The sequence below is a fragment of the Chiloscyllium plagiosum genome, chromosome 31 (assembly GCF_004010195.1).
Source record: "Chiloscyllium plagiosum isolate BGI_BamShark_2017 chromosome 31, ASM401019v2, whole genome shotgun sequence".
Lineage (NCBI taxonomy): Eukaryota > Metazoa > Chordata > Chondrichthyes > Orectolobiformes > Hemiscylliidae > Chiloscyllium > Chiloscyllium plagiosum.
The window spans coordinates 15,112,783-15,135,199 of record NC_057740.1 but is presented as its reverse complement, the minus strand read 5'-3'; the positions used below and the strand labels follow the sequence as shown (position 1 = coordinate 15,135,199).

The 22,417-nt window shown below is 40.3% G+C and overlaps 1 protein-coding gene across 1 annotated transcript in view; it reads left to right on the top strand.

Moving 5' to 3' along the window:
• Positions 1 to 22,417, top strand: part of wdr18 (WD repeat domain 18) — a 217,438-nt gene that overhangs the window by 184,068 nt on the left and 10,953 nt on the right. Inside the window, exon 9 of the mRNA XM_043721023.1 lies at positions 12,801 to 12,967. Within this exon, the coding sequence (XP_043576958.1) occupies positions 12,801 to 12,967 (167 nt within the window). The remainder of the gene's footprint in view (positions 1 to 12,800; positions 12,968 to 22,417) is intronic.

The following is a 22,417-nucleotide window of genomic DNA, read 5'->3' as shown; positions in this document are numbered from 1 at the left end:
CTTCCTATTCATATACCCATCCAGATACCTTTTAAATGTTGTAATTTTACAAACACCACCCTCTGCATGAGAAAGTTGCCCCTTAGGTCCCTTTTAAATCTTTCATCTCTCACCCTAAACCTATGCCCTCTGGTTCTTGACTCCCAGGGAAAAGACCTTGTCTATTTACCCTATGCACACCCCTCATGATTTTATACCCCTCTGTAAGGTCACCCCTCAGCCTCCAATGCTCCAGGGAAAAATCCCCAGCCTATTTGACCTCTCCCTACAGCTCAAACCCTCCAACCTTGGCCATGTCCTTTCTGAACCCTTTCAAGTTTTACAACATCCTTCTGATAGGAGGGAGACCAGAATTGCACACAATATTCCAAAGGTGGCCAAAACAATGTCCTGTACAGCTGCAACATTACCTCCCAACTCCTATACTCAATGCTCTGATCAATAAAGGAAAGCTAACAAACCGCCGCTTTCATTATCCTATCTACCTGCGACTCTACTTTGAATGAACTATGAACCTGCACGCGAAGATCTCTTTGTTCAGTAACACTCCCTAGGGGCTTGCCATTAAGTGTGTAAGTCCTGCTTGATTTGCCTTTCCAAAATGCAGCACCTTACATTTATCTAATTTAAAGTCCATCTGCCAATTCTTGGCCCTTTGTACTCTGAAGTAACCTTTGCTGTCCACTATACCTCCAGTTATGGTGTCTTCTACAAACTTATTAACTATACCTCCTGTGTTCACATCCAAATTATTTGCATAAATGATGAAAAGCAGCGGATCCAGCACCACCCTCTATCTTCTACCTTCAAGTCAGTTCTTTACCCAAATGGCAAGTTCTCCCTATATTCCATGTGATCTAACCTTGCTTACCAGTCTACCTTGAGGAACCTTGTTGAATGCCTTACTAAAGTCCATATAGTTCACGCCCATCGCTCTACCCTCATTAATCTTCTTCATTAGTTCTTTTAAAAAAAACTCAATCAAGTTAGTGAAACATAATTTTCCATGCACAAAGCCACGTTGACTATCCCTAATCAGTCCTTGCCTATCCAAATACTTGTAAATCCTGTCCCTCAAGATTCCCTCCAACAACTTGCCCACTGCTGATGTAAGGCTTACTGGTCCATAGTTCCCTGGCTTTTCCTTACCTCCTTTCTGAAATAGTAGCATTACATTCACCAACCTCCAGTCTTTGAGCACCTCACCTGTGACTTTTGATGATCCAAATACCTCAGCAAGTGGCCCAGCAATCACTTCCCTAGCTCTTCACAGATTTCTAGGGTACACCTGATCAGGTCCTGTGGTTTTATCCACCTTTATGCATTTTAAGACATCCAGCACCCCTACCTCTGTAATATGGACATTGTTCAGATATCACCATCTATTTTCCCACATTCTTTATCCTCCACGTCCTCCTCCACAGTAAACACTGATGCAAAATACTTGTTTAGTATCTCCCCCTACCTCCTCTTCCTAGTTACCCTTTTGTCCTTAATGTATTTATAAAATCCCATTGGATCCTCCTTAACCCTATATGCCACAGCTATCCCATGTCCCCTTTTAGCCCTCCCGATTTCCATCTTAAGTATACACCTACTGCCTTTATGCTCTTCTAAGGATTCGCTCGATCGCTGCTGTCTATACCTGACCTATGCTTCCTTCTTTTTCTTAAACAAAACCTTAATTTCTCTAGTCATCCAGCATTCTCTACATCTACTAGCCTTGCCTTTCACCCTACAGGAACGTACTGTCTCTGGACTCTTGTTATCTCATGTTGAGACCAGAAAGTAAATTGGGAAGATGACTAAGGTGTCTGCAAATTATTGGACAAATCACAGGAAGTTAACCTTCTCATTCAGCCAACAGTGTCTCTGGACTCTTGTTATCTCATGTTTGAAGGCTTCCCATTTTCCAGCCATGCCTTTACCTGTAAACTTCTGCCCCCAAGCAACTTTTGTAAGTTCTTGCCTAATACTGTCAAAATTGGCCTTCCTCAAATTTAGAGCTTTAACTTTTAGATCCAGTCTCTCCTTTTCCATCACTATTTTAAATCTAATAGAATTATAGTCGATGGCCCCAAAGTGCTCTCCCACTGACCCCTCAGTCACTTGCCTTGCCTTATTTCCCAAGAGTAGGTCAAGTTTTGCACCTTCTCTATTAGGTACATCTACATACTAAATCAGAAAATGTTCTTGTATACACTTAACAAATTCCTCTCCATCTAAGCCCTTAACACTATTGTAGTCCCAGTTTGGAAAGTTAAAATCCCATACCATAACCACCTTATTATTCTTACCGATAACTGAGATCTCCTTACAAATTTGTTTCTCAATTTCCCACTGGCGACTGGGGGGCGGCGGTGGGGGGGTCTATAGTACAGTCCCAATAAAGTAATCATCTCTTGCTTATTTCTCAGTTCAACCCAAATAATTTCCCCGGATGCAATCCCAGGAATATCCTCCTTAAGTACTGCTGTCGTGTTATCCCTTATCAACAATGCCACGCCCCCTTCTCTCTTGCTCCCTTTTCTATCCATCCTATAGCATTTGTATCCTGGAACATTAAGCTGCCAAGTTCTGTCCATCCCTGAGCCACGTCTCTGTAATTGCTATGATATCCCAGTCCCATGTTCCTAAACATGCCCTGAGTTCCTTTGCTTTCCCTGTTAGGCCTCTTGCATTGAAATAAATGCAGTTTAATTTATCAGTCTTACCTCGTTCTTTGCTTTGTTCCTTCCTGCCCTGACTGTTTGACTTGTTCCTTATCTAAACTTATTCCTTTCACCAGTCTGGGACTGAATTCTCTCCCCACTATCTCTCTGGGTCCCACTTCAGTCCTCCCCACCTTATAAGTTTAAATCCTCCCAAGCAGCTCAAGCAAGTCTCCCTGCCAGTATATTAGTCTCCTTCCAATTCAAGTACAATTATACAAATCATTCCTATAGCAGAAGAGATTCCAATGATCCAAAAATGTGAATCCTTCTCCCCGACCCAGCGCCTCAGCCATGCATTCATGTGCTTTGTCCTCCTATTCTTGCCCTCACTAGCTTGTGGCACCGGGAGTAATCCAGATATTACTACCCTCAAGCACCTCCTTTTTAAATTCCTGCCTAAATTCCTCTATTCTTCCTTCAGAATCTCATGGTTTTTCTTTCCTATGTCGCTAGTTCCAATGGTACAATGACCTCCTGCTGGTCCCACTCCCTTTTCAGAATATTATGCACTCCCTCTGAATATCGGTGATCCTGGCACCAGGGAGGCAACACACCATTCTGATTTCTCGCTGTCGGCTGCAGAAATGTCTGTCTGTGCCTCTGACTAGAGAGTCCTGTATCACAGTCAATCGCTTAGAACCTGACGTACTCCTTGTAACAGAAATGTGGCTGTTCATGCTACATTCCCCTGAGAGTCCAATAACCCCCTACATTTCTAAAACAACATACTTGTTTGATATGGCGATAGCCACAAGAGATTCCTGCACTACCTGCCTCCTCCTCCTACCTTTTTGGGAGGTAACCAATCTAGCTGACTGTACCTGCGGTTTTTCTCCCTTCCTATAACTGCCATCCATCACACCCCATAACTCCTGTAAATTCCTCATTGCCTCTAAACTGTTGCTCCACACCATCCATATGACATGATAGGATTTGCAACCAAACACACTTACTGCAGACATAATCATCAGTTACATGGAAATTCTCTCTAATCTCCTACATCCGACAGGAAGAGCACATCACTGTACTAAAGGCCAACCTTGCATCTTAACATTCTACAGACCCAGAAAACAGCACAGTCCTACTGCTGTAAAAAAAAACACAAATCCAGGTTAACTTGGTACCTATGTTTTATATGTATAAATTTTAATCAAGTGGTAGACCTCAATAAAACATATAACCAAAAAGGATCCACTCTACTCACAGTTGTAGATTTATAGAAAAATAGACAGCAGGGTTAGACTTTAAAACCATACAATTACCTGTTCCCGTGCTGTGAGCGCTCTCACACAGGTTCCTCCGAGGTCAATTGTGATTTTCACTGTTTGTTAATTTTTCTAAGACACACTCCAATGTCCAGAAATACTTGAACTCAAACAGCAAAGGCAGTAGCATTGCAGATTCACTGCTGTGTCGGACACCAGTGTAGGCTTTCTTTTTTCTCTCTCTCTTCTCTTCTCTCCCCCCCCCCCCCTTTAAAAGTGCCATTGTTTCTATCTTTGTTTTCTCTCCAAAGTTCCAAAACAATGCAGCAACAGCTACAGCAGTAATTACTGTTCCGGGAATTCAAGGAAATCACCTCCAATGCCTAAAATTCCTCAGGAAAGGAGCAGCTCTCTCAGCCACAGTTTTTTCCCATCCTCCATCTTGGATTACCCAGAATCCAAACTATTGTAATTTAGCAATTTCTTATAAATGACACAAAGTAGACCAGATGAATTTCTAATCTCTAACAGTATACCTGTAATGTAGAGACCATTACTATTTTTCTTTGTTTCTTAATTTTTTTTGGTTGAAACTGAGAGTTGAAGTTAAGAACTGAACTTTGAACAGTAGCTTGCTTTAAAAGAGAAGAGAACAAAGATGTTTTCTACCGAGAACTGGCCTGGAAAACTAATGCAACTTAATCACTGATCTAACAACATTGTAGACGAGTCGACACTGAGTTGTTGTTATGCTCAAGGCTAGCAGATGATGTGATGCTGAATTGGTCAGTCAAGAGAATCGGTTCTGACTGGGTTTTAAAAGGAGGCAGTGATTTATGGAGACTGCTGCTTAGTTTTGCACACTCTAGTTTCTGTCCAGTATTCAAATTGTTGAAGATTCTGAGAAAAGAATCCCAGAATTAAGTAGATATTTTTAAAAATCTACTGAAACTGCTTGCATTAATCAGTGACTTTGGAATTCAAGTAAGGTATATAGATCTACTTGCCTGTGAATAATTTCTTGTCGAAAGATTCCATGTAGACTTCATAACAATTGTTAGAAACTGTTTATTGACTGACAAATTACAATTCTTTTCTTTTTTAAATTTATCCCTTACCCTGGGTCTCTCACAGACACAGTTATGATCAATGACGATTGGACCTTAGTTTGCGGATATTATTAGGATTACCTCATTTATCTGTGGTCTGCTAAAGTTACATTAATAATTCATTTTTGTTTATTATAAACTTGGTGTCCATGATCTGTTTGTAAAGTCTAATTAGAAACAATTGGGCGGTTTGGAGGATCATTGAATGTTTTGATTTCAGTGGCGAATTTGATGATAGTGAGGCTGATTTGGTTTGGGTTGCTGTTACTGTGTCATAACCATAACTTAAACAGTAAAACGACAGGAATTCTAATTTATGTAACATACACTTTGCCCCTTTCAGAACTCTTTGACAAACGCCACACATGCACAAACAAATATTAAAAGTGTACTGTGAAGGCAATGGCATCATAGTAGTATCACCATGGTAGTAGCTCTCCACACCCAAGACAATATTCCGGGGACATGGTTCCAATCCCACCATGACAGGTGGTGAAATTTGAATTCAATAAAATCTGGAATAAAGAGCTGACTAAATGGTGACTACGTTGATTATTGTAACAACTCACCTGGTTCACTTTTGCCATTAACGTCAGTGTAAGCGCATACATCACGGGTCATAATTGCCATGTATGGTCCCACCCATCTAGGTGCAAACCTTATTTCTAAACACTGAGTACCTCTGCCTGGTTTACTTTTGCCTCTATATCTCTCAAAAATTACTGATCTCTAATCTCCTGTCACAATTCATGCAGCTGGTTGTACTACTTTCTCAAAAAACGTGCAGATCCTATTTCTTACTACCAGTCATGACACTCCCTAGCAATCTCATAGCTCTTCCTGTCAACAGCTCATACAGAATCAGTTCAGTCATTCTGCTGGGTGTTGCCTCAGTTCCATTAAAATATTAGATAGCAAATCAACCCATCCCTGCTAGTCTCTTGTATGGCTTTAGCTAATGTTTTCTTTAATGCCTTATTCATTTATTCTTCCTTGACTGTGCTCTAGATGATGAGGGTGTCAAATTTTGTTTCATTCTCAACAACTTACAAACTTCAAAGAAATAAGAGGAGGTAATTCAGACCCCCTCAAATGTGCCCCAGTCCTCGACTCTTGATTTTTCAGAAGTCTGTCTACCTCTTTAAATGCTTTTAATAATCTAGCCTCTACAGCTCTCCTGAGTAAAGAATTCCAGACATTCAGTACCCTCTGAGAGAAGAAACTTGCTCACATCTCCGTGTTCATTCAGTGTTCCCTTATTTTGGAGCTGTGCCCCTTAATTCAAGATCCCTCCACAAAAGTCTGACAAATTTCTTCAAAATCTTGTATTTCTCAATCTATTACCCCTCATTCTTCTAAACTCTAATGAATAAAAGCATAACATATTTAGCTGTTCTCAATTATTTAACCACTACATCGCATGAATTAGCCTGTTGAATCTCTTTGGAATTGCTTCAAATGCTAGTATATATTTTTTTAAAAAAACTACTGTACACAGATACATGATCTCATCATCATATTTGACGAGATTTCCTTATTTTTGATTAGATTCCCTACAGTACAGAAACAGGCCCTTCAGCCCAACAAGTCCATACTGACCCTCCGAAGAGTAACCCACCCATTGCCCATATTCACCCCTGACCAACTCACCTAACTTGCACATCTTTGGATTGTGGGAGGAAACCGGAGCACCCGGTGGAAACCCATGCAGACACTGGGAGAGTGTGCAAACTCCACACAGACAGTCACCCAAGGCAGGAATCGAACCTGGATCCCTGGTGCTGTGAGGCAGCAGTGCTAACTACTGAGCCACCGTGCCGCCCAATTTTTATAAATAGATTCGATTACTTACAGTGTGGAAACAGGCCCTTCGGCCCAACAAGTCCACACCGATCCTCCAAAAAGCAACCCACCCAGAACCATGCCCCTACGTTTACCCCTTCACCTAACACTGCAGGCAATTTAGCATAGCCAATTCACCTAACCTGCACATCTTTGGACTGTGGGAGGAAACCCACGCTGATACGGGGAGAATGTGCAAAGTCCACACAGACAGTTGCCCGAGGCGGGAATTGAACCCGGGTCTCTGGCGCAATGAGGCAGCAGTGCTAACCACTGTGTCTGTCTGTCTCGCTCTCGCTCGCTCGTGTGCTCTCTCTCTCTCTCGCTCTCTATCTCTCTCGCTCTCTCTCTCTGTAACAATAAAGATCACAATTCCATGTGCTCCCTTAATTACTTGATGCAACTTTCATGGGATTACCGTTTCTGTTATTATTCAAGGAATGTTTGTCACTCGGCAGTCTCGTATGGGGTAGGCTACAACCCACCCGGTAAATTGGTCAATAATGACCAAAAGATGATTTTTTTTTTTACCTGACACAGTGGGGGAGGTACTCCTATGAAATCAGTTTATAATTGCTCCCATGGTCTCTTTGGTCCTGGGTGGTTGACATTTGAACTTTGGTCTGCCCAAATTATGTTGGACATGTACCAAGTATTGCTGACAGTGTTTTACTACATCTCTTTCCATTCCATACCACTACCAGCACCTCAGATACTTCCTGACATGCTGTGCTTTTCCAGTGCCACCCTTTTCGACCCTCAGCACCTGCTCATCCTCCACCATGTGGCCTTCCCTACCATGGGATGTATTTCCATTGTATATTTTGCGGTTACAATGCGTACAGTGTGGCAGTACCATCCTATCTTCTCATTAGCATATTTTTTCTTCCTCTTCCATATCCCTGCGTAAATGTGCCATGTTTATTTTTTCCAAACCAATGGTCGCTGCTGCTACCTGATGTTCAGGACCTGTTGCAACTGCCTCCTTAGCTGCTTCAACTACCCATCAGGCACAAAGTTGAAAGGGGTCTGTCCTTCTAACGTACTTTAACTCTTATCACAGCTCCCAAGAATTCTTTAATTGCTGTCTTATGCTGTATGTGCCCTCCCCCGCAGTGATGTACGCCCTTCGACTCCATGTTACCATATAATCATGTAAAACCACAAATGTTTACCTACTGTCTATATAACTGCTAGCCTGTTTTGTGCAATATCACAATGAATACAAATTAGCATACACCATTTCAAATTGATCACAAAGCTTCTATTTCTTCTCCCTACTACACCTGAAGATGTGGATGGTCACTATCTATCTGTTTAGTATTGTTTACCTACAGATTACTTTGCTCTGTTTTCCAAAAAAAATGCTTATTAATAATTGCTCGCACACAGGCAAAATTGCTTAACTGCCAAATCAAATTAACTTAAAGATCCTACAGCTCTCCTTCCTTAAACATCATCCTGAATCCAACTTGTGGATATTTATTCTTTCTTGTATTATTTGTCCCGTGTTCTGAAAACAGTTTACTGTTCCTGTCTTCTCATGAGTCTTAAAAACATCCTCATACTATTCTTAACAACAAAAATCAAACAATTCTATTTAGTCCCAGGCATTAATAATTTTGAACATTTTCACCCTTTGCATTTGGGCCTTTAAACATTCCACAATTCCAGATTCAAATAAACTAACAGGTTCCCTTTAAAATCTATACTTTGTGTATGCTAATTTCATCCTTTGTCAGTGCTGTAGTATTTCTCTGTCTGATTGTGGCCACTCTCCAGGATCCTTGGCCTTGGCTGCCCTCTAGGAATGAGGAAAAATGGAAGGTGTCTCACTTCACTCCATGATTTATTTATTTTGGCTGTCTGTATGACCTTTCCTGACCACATGGCTTTAGCCTACCTGTTCTGCTGGCAGCTTTGTAGAAGTCTCACCTCTCTGCATGGCCTTTTGGCTTTCTCACTTAACCCATACTTTCTCCACTAGCACAGTTCTGTCTTTTCACTCAGCGTTTCATGTCCTGAGTCCTCCTCCAGATTCTTTGGATCTCATCCACATCTGTCTGGTACAGTTCTCTGCTCTAATTACAAGTGGTAAATTTAAATAAAGTCATCCAACTGCAGTGTCGATGCTGGGGATGTGACACCGTCTCCTGTGACTACACCAAACTGTTATAGGCGTTCTTGATAAATTGATGGAGGACTTAAGGAGAACAGATAATGATTGTTAATTTAATGCGCACACAAGTAGAGAACTTTAACTCTGCTCAGTTATAAATACCTTCAAGCTTTAAACAGATTACAGCAAGCATTTTACAGTTTCCACACTTCAATAAGGTGAATAGCAGGTGTCTTTTCCCTGGGTTGGTGGATTTCAAAACTGGGGGAGAAAGATTTTAAAAAGACATGAGGGACAACTTTTTTTTAACACAGTAGTTTGTTGTGGAATGAATTGCCAGAGGAAGTGCTGGATGCAGCTACAGTACGATAGTTAAAAGGCATTTCTATAAGTACATGAATAAGAAATGTTTGGAGGGATATGAGCTAAGTGCAGCAGGTGGGACTAGTTTAGTTTGAGATTATGGTCAGCATGGACTGGTTGGACTGAAGGGTCTGTTTCCGTGCTGTATGAGTCTAAGACTATGATTCTGTGTCCCATATTATCTTTGCTTCCCACAGACTTTGTATGCATTGTATGTCCCTCATCTGCGGCCTTTGTTAGCATGTCTTTTAGCTGCTAAATTTGACAGTCTGGGTGCCAATTTTGTTAGTTCACACATGCTTTGTTAGTTTTGATTATTACTGACTATATAGCTAAAGCTTTAAGTCTTATCTAACAACCACTTCAAGGATGTAGCAATTTAATATGACTTATTATATGGAAAAGGGCTTAGTACTTATGTAGCACTGATTTATTCTGGCTCATCTAAGTACCTGTTGATGATATCTATTTTACTATTTTCTATATCTAATGCACCAGTGCAGTTTGAGAGTAGAAAACTTGTACATATAAGCATCCAGTTTTAATTGCTTAGGTCTATGTTTAGTTGGATAATCAAACCGAGATTAGGGTGATACTTTTTTATTGGTTTTGTTAGATCAGCTGGATCTATGTCACATTAGTATGTCCTGACACGACACCTTACATTCAGGCTGTTTATGCCTTTTTGGATGACTTTTAATTGAGAATCATTCTGTGTAATTTTGAATTGTTTCATTGCTGACAGGCCATTACTTTAATTCCAAAGTTTGATGAGTTCAGCTGCACTACAAATGTTTTAAGTCATGGGGCATGTGATTTAACGATGCACACTCCCCAATCTGATTCTCAGTTTTCTGTTCGCCAATAGCTTAGTTGCATTGGTTATATTTTGCATCAGTTTCTTTGTTGCTACTAGTTAAGAGATGTTTCAGAAGTTGTTAAGGATTTGGCTCTCAATCAGTACCTAGAGATATCTTGTGGACAGCACATATATCAACATGGGATTGGATCAGGCATTGGCATCATGTCCTACATGATTGATTAGTTATGGAATACTTGCTGCCTGGCCACATGGGTAACGTCTCAAAGGACAGCCCACGCATATTAGGTGAAAATGAGGACTGCAGATGCTGGAGATGAGAGTCAAGATTGTGGTGCTGGAAAAGCACAGCAGTTAGGCAGCATCCGAGGAGCAGGAAAATTGAAGTTTTGGGCAGAAGCCCTTCATCAGGAATGAGAATTTTCTTGATGAAGGGTTTTTGCCTGAAACGTCAATTTTCCTGCTCCTTGGATGCTGCCTGACCTGCTGTGCTTTTCCAGCACCACACTCGCAAGCCCACACACATTCTCCAACCAAAGTCAGCACCTTCGTAAGAAGAAAGAAATTGAACAATGGAACTGAAACTTCAGATGACCGTGCATTTTCCAGACCTTTAAATATTCAGGTGTTAACACTGCAAACTCATTTATTTACCACAGCTTGAGAAACTGCTCTTAAAATGTGCTTAAGACTGGAGTTTCACAGGCTTAAAACTCCTGACTTTCATCCATAATTTAATTTTATCAAGGATTTTCAGAATTAATAATTAACACAGAAAACTGAAGCAACCGAAATAGGCTAACTGTCGGAGACAGCTCCCACCTGGAACATAAAGCTAATGTCTCTTTCTGACTGATGATCAAACTGAAAATACATCTTTTAAGCTCAAGTTATTTCTCTGTTCACTGCAGGATTATTTTTAAGTAATAAACCACACAGAAATAATTTTTAAACATTTAAAGTTAAATCCTGTAGAGGGTTGAAATTAATTTGAACTGGTGGGTGATACTTTAGCAGAAATTTCAGAGTTCTGAAAAAAATGTCTGTACAGTAATCCACTACAAATTATTTAAAAGTTATTTTTTCCATGGCCTAATGGGTTAGAATATCCCAGTTTTGATCCTTACTTTATGTTGAGCTGGGGGAGCAGAAGAAACATAGTAGTTACTCCCTTAAGCCCAACTGAACAGTTTAAAAAAAAATACAGGTTCTTGATTTTTTTCTCTCTTTATGCTTTCCAAATGCTCTGATTCAGAGCTAGGTTAAATATGTGTGGATGTTGGGTTGGGGATAACACTGGGCCAATAATATCCAATGTCACATAACCTGCTGACATACATTGAGAGTCTTCATAGTTGATGAATGACCATCGCTAAGATGTCAACTCAAGTTAATTTGAAGTGAAGAAAATTTACTGTTTGTTTCAGTGAACTATTGTCAATTCAGTAACACATCATCAATATCAGAGACTACAGAGAGCTATTAAAGGAAACTGCTACAATCAGGGACTTTTCCATCTTTGTTAATTAGAGCAAAATGACTTGTAAGACTGTTGTGTTCTATCTATTCTCCTATTAAATTGATCTGGAAATTCTCCATATTGACTCTGAGCACCTGAAATGGAAAAGTGTATTGCTTTCCAGTATTAACCTGCTTTCTGTCACACTCTGTTACGTCTTTGTACAGCAGTCAATAAATGTGCACAGGCAGGTAGAGCAAGCAGTTAGGTAAGAAAATGGAATGCACAGGAACCTCGATTATCCAAAGGACATGGGCGGGGAGTATTTTGTTCAGTTAATTGAATTCCAGATAATCGAATGCTGGATAACATTGTTTAGCCAAGCATAGGGACTTTGTAATTTTGCCAGATAATCCAATATTCGGATAATCAAATGCCAGATAATCAAAGTTCCTCTGTGTAGGCCTTCATTACAAGAGGATTTGAGCTTAGACATAATGTTTTACTGCAGTTATACAGGGTTTTGGTGAAATCTCGCCTGGAATATTGTGTGCGGTTTTGGTCTCCCTACCCAAGAAAGGATATACTTGCTATAGAAAGTGTGCAGCAGAGTTTCACTGACTTGACACCAGGGATGGCAAGACTGTCAGACAAGGAACATTGGTTTGGTTGGGCCTGTATCCACTAGAATTTAGAAGGATGAAAGGATTAAAACATATAAAATTCTAACAGGGCTATTCAGACTAGATGCGGAAGGAAGCTGAGTCCCTGGTCGGCTACTCTCAACCGAGGGTCAAAAGTCTCAGAGCAGAATGGACCATTTAGGACTGAGGTGAGGAGACATTTCTTCTTTGAGGGTGGCCAATGCATGGAATTCGCTACCACAAAAGGCTGTGGAGACCAGGTCACTGAGTATATTCAAGAAAAAGATTGATAATTTTTTTAGATGTTAAAGGCATCAAGGGGTATGGAGAGATGGTGGGAATGTGGTGTTGAGATAGAGGATCAACTATGGTCATATTGAATGATGGAGCAGATCTGAAAGGCTGACTGACCTACATCTGCTCCTAGTTTCTATGTTTCTAAAGTATTGGTAAATATTGAGTAAATTATCGATGCAGTATGTTACGTATTGTCCACATTAATGACACTCTTGCATTTATTCCTAGGTCCAGTGACAAACGCCTTCCTGATGGTTGCCTCAGCCAACATGTTTAACCCTGACAGCAGACCCAGTCTGAGTCTCCCAAAATTTAGCAGATATTTACACAGTTCAGAAATTACAGAAAATGAAGAGGGAGGTGCTATAACACTATCTCTTCAGCACAACAAGAAGGTGAGATTTTAATCCATAATGTATTTTGAAATTTCATTAGTTGCTGCAACAGGTCTTGTTAACCTCTTCAGGCTGTGACATGGTTGACCACCTCACCGGCAAAATTGAACTGGTTCCACTCTTATCAATCCAGTCACAACCAGAGAATTGGCTGCAATGACTTCTCTTCCCATTCCCACACTATGATCTCTGTTTATTTCCCCCAACAAGGATCTAACCTCAAAGCTAACCTTTGTCTTCCCTACATTCTGTCTGTCAAAAATACATCTATGCATTTCTATTAAAGAAAATGGGCACATTTATCAGCTTCATTCTCTTTAACAACATCCTTTTTAGTTAAATACTTTGAAAATTATGTCCAATAATTGAATTTCAAAATAGTCTCCCTGTTTCAGAGACTCCTTTTTCTTCCTGTCTAAATCTGTGTGTCTAAGATCTAGTCACAATGCTGTCAGGAAGCAAATTAGTCAGACATGATTTCCTTTTCATGAAGCCATGCTGGCTACTCTTGAGTAGACTATGATTTTCCAAATGTATATTACCTCCTTAATAATTGATTCCAACAATGCATGTTAGGCTAATTGGCCTAGGTTACCTGCTTTTTGTCTCCTCCCTTTTTAAATAGGGTTATCACATTGGCAGTTTTCCAATTCACTGGACTTTTCCAGAATCCAAGGATGTTTGGAAAATTACAACCAATGCATCCAATATCGCTGTTGCTACTTTGATTCTAGGATGGAAACCACCAAGGCCAGGGGCTCATCTGTCTTTAGCGCCATTAGTTTGTTTAATATTACTTGTCATGTACTTAAATCCTTCCCCAAATTCTTTAGTATTAATGGAAAGTTCAAAGTATCTTCCACCACTGAGATTGATGCAAAATATCTGCTTAACTCCTTTGTCATTTTCTTGTTCCCCATAACTATCTCCCCAGAACCTACCAGGTCATTTTTCAAAATAAAAATTAGTTCCTTCTAAAGAAATTTGTTTCACTCCTACAGTGACTTCGCCACTTACCAAGTCACTCTTTAATCCAACTCACTGTAATGAGACTAATTTGTAACCTCTATGTATACCTCCAAGAAATATTTTCTCCTTCAGTAACCTAATATTGTCAGCCATCATCAGTGACTGACTTTCTCCAATCTTTCTTAGGATCTCTATTGGTTTACCTTCTTCACGGAAAGAAAGGGAAAAATTCCCCCTTTGAGATAAAATACTCAAAACTTCCAGTGGTCTCATTCTGCTTGTGATTCTCAAAGAATCTTCATGACTGTCTTGAGCAATCTCTCCCTTCTTAGTACATTCTAAGGAAACTCATTCCCTTTGAATCATTGCTTTGAATAGCTTCATGTTAATACCTTAATTTACTTTTCAGCTGCCTCCTTTTCTGAAGATGTATTAGATATTCCTACTTCTGCAATCAGTCTCCCATTTAATTTCCTAAAATTGACTTTGGTATGTCGAGTCATATTACAATGGAAGCATGTTAACTTCTTTATCACCCCTTGGTTCCAACTGTTCTTTATTATGGGATCCTTTTGCCTATTCTCCAAAATTAATCCCTGTTCCATCTGCAGAAGTCCTATTCCTTCTGTTTCCTTGTGGATTCCAATCTGACTGTCTACCCGCCTGCAATTGCATAAGATATCATAGGCATCTGCCACAACCACTGCTTGTCTGACCATTGCTACTTGATGGCTATCAAAACAAGTTTTTAAATTTGCCAGGACGCTATTTCTGATTTCGTCCATGATCGTAATTCCGCTTACATTCTCAAATTTTTTTCTAGCTTTAGTGATTTAAATTCAAGAGTGTTTCTCTCTCCTGGATTGGCAGTAGGGTATTCAGATGAGATAGAGAAGGGATGGAAGAGTGGGAGCGGTCACAGCATTGGTCAAGGAATCAATCAAAACAGTAAGGAGGGATGATATCTTAGGTGGGATTTATCAATTGAGGCTATGTGGGTAAAAGTAAATAAACAAAAAGAGCAAATACTATAAGCCCCCAAACAGTCGGAGAAGTAGAGGATGAAATATGTTATCAAATTTCAGGAATGTCTTAAAGATAACAAGGCAGCAATACTAGGGGATTTAAACTACTCCCATATTAACTGAAATTAAAGACAGAAAGTTCCGGAGGAACTCTGCAGGCCTGGCAGGATCTGTGGAGAGAAAAACACTTTGCGTCTTGCAAAGGGTCACCGGACTCAAAACATTAAATTTGCTTTTCTCTCCACAGGTGCTGCATACTCATCTCTTTATTTTATTTTCACAAAGTAACTGGGATAATTTTAATGTGTAAGGTTCTAAAGAAACAAAATCATTAAATTGTATCTAAGAAAACTTTCTTAGCTGGTGCATAGAAAGCAAACAAAGAGGTGCCTTATTTTCAGAAATGAACTATGGCAGCAGAAGGAATATCAGTAGGGGAACAGTTTGGAGATAGTGACTGTAACTCAGTTAGATTTAGAATAGGTATGGAAAAGGTTAAGGATGGGGACAGAACTAAAAATTCTAATCTGGGGAAGTCCAACTTTATTAAGAATAAGATGCAGTTTGTCCGAAGAGGGACAATATTTTTGCTCTGTATTGTTGTTATTCCCTTCTTGAATGCCTATGACTGCTCTGACATAGTTTATTCACAAGTAACTAAAGTCTGTCAGAGCAGTCATAGGCATTCGAGAAGGGAATAACAACAATACAGGGCAAATATATTCCTATAAAGACAAAATCCAGTGGATCCATGACTGGAGAACCTTGGATGTCAAGTCCCTGAGGAGTATAAAAAGTGCAAGGCACAAATTAAAATGGGTATTAGGAAATCCAAGAGAGTGCATGATAAAGCACTGGCCAATACAATAAATCAAAACCCACTGGGTTTTTATAAACGTATGAAGACTAAAATAAGTAAGAGAATCATAGAAGTAATCAGAGTGTAGACCCAAAAGACATGGACACAGTCCTTGATGAATATTTTGCATTGATTTGATCTTCACGATGGAAAAGGACTACACAGATATAGACATCAAGATACCTAAGCAAAGATATACTGAGAGTAGCGGCAAAGAGATAGTTCACAAGGTTGATCCTTGGAATTAAGGGATTTTCTTATGAGATGAAGTAGAGAAGGTTGAGCTTGTACTCATTGGAAGGAAAGGAGACCTTATTGATGGGGAGCTTGACGGTGTAAATGTAGAGTGGTTGTTTTCCTTTGTGGTGGAGTCTAGGACCAGAGGGCATAATCGCAGGGTAAGGGGTCACCTACCAGTATTTAAGACTGGGATGAAGAGGAACTCATCTCAGATGGTAGTGTACCTTTGGATCTCTTTACTGAAGAGGGCTGTTGAAGCTGGGTTGTTAAGTGGATTCAAGGCTGAGATAAACTTTTAGTCAGTAAGGGATTCAAGGGTTAGGGGGATGAGTAAATTTGAGGATAAGATCAGCCATGACCTCATTGAATGACAGAGCAGACTTGAGCTGGATGACCTACTTTTTGAAATATCAAGGAGTTAATGATTGCGCTGAACTGGCATGAAAGAGGAGTTGATGTCTAGAGTAGATTAATTATGACCTTGTTGAATGGCAGAGCAGGCTTAAAGGGCTTGGTGCCCACTTTGGCTCCTATTTCCTATGTTCTTATGTTCTAAAGTTGATAACTTACCTGGACCAGGTGAAGTGCATCCAAGGATACTGATGGAAGGGAGAGCGGAAATTGTGAAATCACTAGCCATAAGTTTTCATTTTCCTTAGATCCAGGAGTAATGCCAGAGATTTGGAAAATTGCAAGCATTACGCCCTGATTTGAAAAAGGGTATAATGTTAAACTCAAGAAATCATAAACCAACCAGTTTCATTTCAGTGGTGGGAAACTTATAGAAGCAATCATTTGTGATAGAATTAATAGTCGCTTGGATAAGCACAAGTTAGTTATAGTGAAGCAACATGGATTTCTAAAGAGAAAATCATAGTTAACTTCTTCATAGTTTTTGAAGAAGTAACAGAGAGGTTTTGTGCGTATAAGTTGGATCTCATAAAATGCAAAGAACAGTAGTAATGTGAATACAAAGTTGGCCAATAGGAAGCAGTGAGAATGGTCAGTGAACAATCTTTGGGCTGGAGAAAGGTAGCGAGGGTAGTATTGGAACCCATGCTTTTCCTGATTTATATTAATGATCAAGACCTTGGTGTGAAGAGGACAATTGCAAAGTCTTCAGATGTTAGAAAACTTGAAACATTGTAAGCTGTGAAGAGGATAGTGCAGAAATTCAAAAGGACATTGAGCAGTTGGTAGAGGAGGCAGATGGGTGGCAGATGAATTTTAATGCAGATGAGTGTAAGGTGATAGAGTTTGGTAGAAACAACTTGTGGAGAAACAGTTTAAAATAAAAGGTACTATTTTAAACATTGTGCAGATGCATAAGTCATCAAAGGTGGCAAGGCAGATGGATAGACCAGTTAATAAAGAATGCAGGATCCTAGCCTTTATTAATAGGAAATAAAGTACTAGAGCAATAAGGTTGTGCTAAATTTGTATAAGACACAAGTTAGATCTCAGCTGGCATAAAGTTCTGTGTGACACATTCCAGGAAGCATGTGAACCATTAAACAAAGTGCAGAATATATTTACAGGAATGATTTTGGCTTGTGAAACTTCAATTATAAGATAGATTGAAGAGGTTGAGACTGTTTTCCTCAGAGGAGAAGCCGAAATGGAAATTTGAGAGAAGTCTTCCATATCCTGAAAGCTTGGGACAGAGTAGAAGGAAAAAATTGTCCACATTGGTAAAAAGATTGAGAACAAGAGGGCATAGATTTAAAGTGTCATTTTTAAGACCATCATCCACAAAGTATTCAACAGGCGTGCTCTGCAGCAGAGTAGAGAATTGCAGCAATCAGTAAATTGCCTTTCACTGTGTGTGGACATGAGAAGTGGCTGTCATTTTCACAGAGAAAGGAGTAACAGTCACAAGGTGAGTAGTAAAAGGAAAGCTTTCCTGGATCAGGCAGTAAATCTGAGCAGAGTTTAAAAGATTAAAATTCTTCACTGGCATATCTTGCAACATTGATCCAGAGGGCATTTCATTATGTTTCTCCTGTAGAATTGATTTGGAGAGTATTTCATTGTGTTTATCCTGCAATGTCTTGCAATGTAATTGTGGTTCTATGAAAATCCAATATCAGCACAGCTTTACACCACAGATCATAAACTATCATCCAATAGTAAAGTAAAATAGAATTATTGTATGCAGTGATCAGTGGGGTAAGTAAATAATTTATCTTTCTGTTTCTCCATTATCTGTACATATGTGGTAGAAGCACAGCATGAGGTAGTTATAGTAGTCATTCCAGCAACCTAACAGAAGTCGAGACAAAGTCCGATAAGCAAACACGATGTGCATTTGCCCAGTGCTCTTAACTTACACAATTTTGAATTTGATTAATTTTTTTTTGAGTGCAGGAAGACTCAGGTTGTAGTAAGCTTTAAGCACGTTTTTCATTACATGCTAAGGTTATGATGAATATTGCAACTCCACCCCAACTCCTAACATTTCCCTGAACCAATACCATACCTCACACCATGGATGGAATTTTCAATGAAAAGCCTCCTTTTAATTTTCTCTGCTGCCCTAAATCATTGTTCAATAGGCACTTGACCCCATTTCTAAATGAGGCTTAGAGAGGCCAGGAAATGCGCATTACCATGCTATTTATGGATGACATCACTATAACACCTGGTCTATTCTTAGCCAACTGTGGAGCATAGGCATTTTGCAGCGTGGCTCATGGTCAGAATAAATGTTTTGTTGACTTCTGGTATCTCAACTTAATCCTTGACCAAAATAATCCTTTTTTATTTCACCAAACCTGTTTAAATCCATGCATCGGTTGAGGGTTGGGGCACAAAAATAATGACATTTTCAAAAAAGAAAGTCTTAATGTTTTGGACATTTTACTAATGTATTTCTGTAAAATGTGATGCTGGATGAATATTGTCAACTTAGGCTATAAGATATAACTAGTAGTAAAATTAGAATCTTTCCCGCTCATTGGCTGTCTCGAGAGGAAATATTTTAAGCCACTATGTTCGAGTTTACACATTTCGTTGGCAATTGTAACAAGTGAGTGACATTTGAAGATGGGGACGGGGGGGGAGGTTGATGGGTATCAAATAAGAAACATACGCATTGGTGTTCATGTGTTGGGTTAAATGTGAAATCCCTCATGCTTACTATTGGCCAATCACTATTATAAATGCTGAGCTAATTCCTGCTTTTAGAGTCATAGAGATGTACAGCATGGAAACAGACCCTTCGGTCCAACCCGTCCATGCCGACTAGATATCCCAACCCAATCTAACCCCACCTGCCATCACCCAGCCCAAATCTCTCCAAACCCTTCCTATTCATATACCTATCCAAGTGCCTTTTAAATGTTGCAATTGTACCAGCCTCCACCACTTCCTTTGGCAGCTCAATCCATACATGTACCACCCTCTGTGTGAAAAAGTTGCCCCTTAGGTCTCTTTTATATCTTTCCCCTCTCACCCTAAACCTATTCTCTCTAGTTCTGGACTCCCCGACCCCAGGGAAAAGACTTTGTCTATTTATCCTATCCATGCCCCTCATGATTTTGTAAACCTCTATAAGGTCACCCCTCAGCCTCCGATGCTTCAGGGAAAACAGCCCCAGCCTATTCAGCCTCTCCCTATAGCTCAAATCCTCCAACCCTGACAACATCCTTGTCCATCTTTTCAGAACCCTTTCAAGTTTCGCAACATATTTCCAATAGGAAGGAGACCAGAATTGCACACAATATCCCAACAGTGGCCTAACAATGTCCTTTACAGCCGCAATGTGACCTCCCAACTTCTGTATTCAATACTCTGACCAATAAAAGCAACCAAACTCCTCCTTCACTATCCTATCTACCTGTGACTCCACTTTCAAGGAGCTATGAACCTGCACTCCAAGGTCTCTTGGTTGAGGAACACTCACGAGGACCTTGTCATTAAGTGTGTAAGTCCTGCTAAGATTTGCTTTCTCAAAATGCAGCACCTCGCATTTATCTGAATTAAACTCCATCTGCCACTTCTCAGCCCATTCGCCCATCTGGTCAAGATCCTATTGTAATCTGAGGTAACCTTCTTTGCTGTCCACTACACCTCCAAATCATTTATGTAAATGACAAAAAGTAGAGGACCCAGCACTGATCCTTGTGGCACTCCACTGGTCACAGGCCTCCAGTCTGAAAAACAACCCTCCACATCCTTTGAGCCAGTTCTGTATCCAAATGGCTAGTTCTCCCTGTATTCCATGAGATCTCCCATGGGGAACCTTGGCAGATCTTACTGAAGCCATATAGATCACATCTACCGCTCTGCCCTCATCAATCCTCTTTATTACTTCTTCAAAAAACTCAATCAAGTTTGTGAGACATGATTTCCCACGCACAAAGCCATGTTGACTATCCCTAATCAGTCCTTGACTTTCCAAATATATGTACATCCTGTCCCTCCGGATTCCCTCCAACAACCTGCCCACCACTGACATCAGACTCACTGGTCTATAGTTCCCTGGCTTGTCTTTACTGCCCTTCTTAAACAGTGGCACTATGTTTGCCAACCTCCAGTCTTCCATCACCTCACCTGTGACCATCGATGATACAAATATCTCAGCAAGAGGCCCAGCAATCACTTCTCTAGCTTCCCACAGAGTTCTACGGTACACCTGATCAGGTCCTGGGGATTTATCCACCTTTATGCATTTCAAGACATCCAGCACTTACTCCTCTGTAATATGGACATTTTGCAAGGTGTCACCATCTATTTCCCTACATTCTATATCTTCCATATCCTTTTCCACAGTAAATACTGATGCAAAGTACTCGTTTAGCATCTCCCCCATTTTCTGCAGCTCCACATAAAGGCCGCCTTGCTGATCTTTGAGGGGCCCTATTCTCTCCCTAGCTACCCTTTTGTCCTTGCATTTGTAAAAACCCTTTGGATTCTCCTTAATTGTATTTGCCAAAGCTATCTCATGTCCCCTTTTTGCCCTCCTGATTTCCTTCTTAAGTATACTCCTACTGCATTTATACTCTCCTAATGATTCACTCGATGTATCCTGTCTATACCTGACATATGCTTCCTTCTTTTTCTTAACCAAACCCACAATTTCTTTAGTCATCCAGTATTCCCTATACCTACCAGCCTTTCCTTTCACCCTAACAGGAATATACTTTCTCTGGATTCTCGTTATCTCATTCCTGAAGGCTTCCCATTTTCCAGCCGTCCCTTTACCTGCGAACATCTGCCTCCAATCAGCTTTTGAAGGTTCTTTTTCATTAAGCAGCTCCAGTTAAAATGTACAAGATTGTAGACAGCATTTGACCTATCTCTGATCGTGTGATTTAGCCAAAGAGACTATCATACAGGTTCATTCAAGTGATTCTTTCTGCAGAAATAGGGCCCCCACTCATAATTTGCCACGCACAAGCTTATCTGTTCAATTGCGGATGGCAGATTGGACTTCCAGCTTTGGGACTCCAATCAGAGGACCAGCAGCTCTTGGCAGCCTCAGCAAGTGAGGGGAGTGCTGCTGAGGCAAGTTAGTGATCGGGGGCTCTTTGATATGGAGGCTCTTTGGATCAGAGGGGGAGTCAAACCCCTCCAGTTGGCTTATTGGGACCACAGTGACTGCTTTCCCAGCCTGTGACCCCCTCTTTAAGGTATCAGAACTCTGGATAACCACTCTGTTAGTCCCTTTGGCCAGAGAAATTCAGAGAATTAGTTTTATATTGCCTTCTTCAAAGTGAAGATTGGTGCCACATGTCAATCACTCTGTATAGATCCTTGAACAGCTGCACAGACACATAGCGTAAAGGGAACACTGTCCCAAGGAAAGCCAGCTCACCAGCCCCTTGGTATGTTTGAAGGTGTGCAGTAGGGGTCTGTTCCAGCCGGAGATGCTCACATAGCATGAAAAAAGAATTAAAATTACAGCAGTGTGATACCTTTCCATTATGCCCACAAGTCAAAAGCAAATTGTCCTGGTCTGAATTGGACATCCTGTTGTTCGGAGGTAGTTAACTGTTGAGTAAATCAGGAAAAATACTTATTACATTCGTGGATTTTCCTCAGTAGGATGGATGACAATTTTAGTGGGACTATGAATCAATCAAATATTAGTCAGAGTCCAAGTTGGACTGCACCATGGCCTACTGTGTCTGAGAAGCCAGAAAAGGCGGTCAGCATCTTGATTAACATAGTTACCCTGAAAAATACCAGAATTATAATTCTTGGCATCCTTGGCAGCTAATAAAGATGATCAAATTCAACATAATCTAAGATACCACCAGGCATGGATTTTATATCAGGAACCAGGTAAAAGGATAATTTCAAAGAAAATATGAGCAGCATGGGCAAGTTAGTTGGAAATTTGTTCAGCATTTT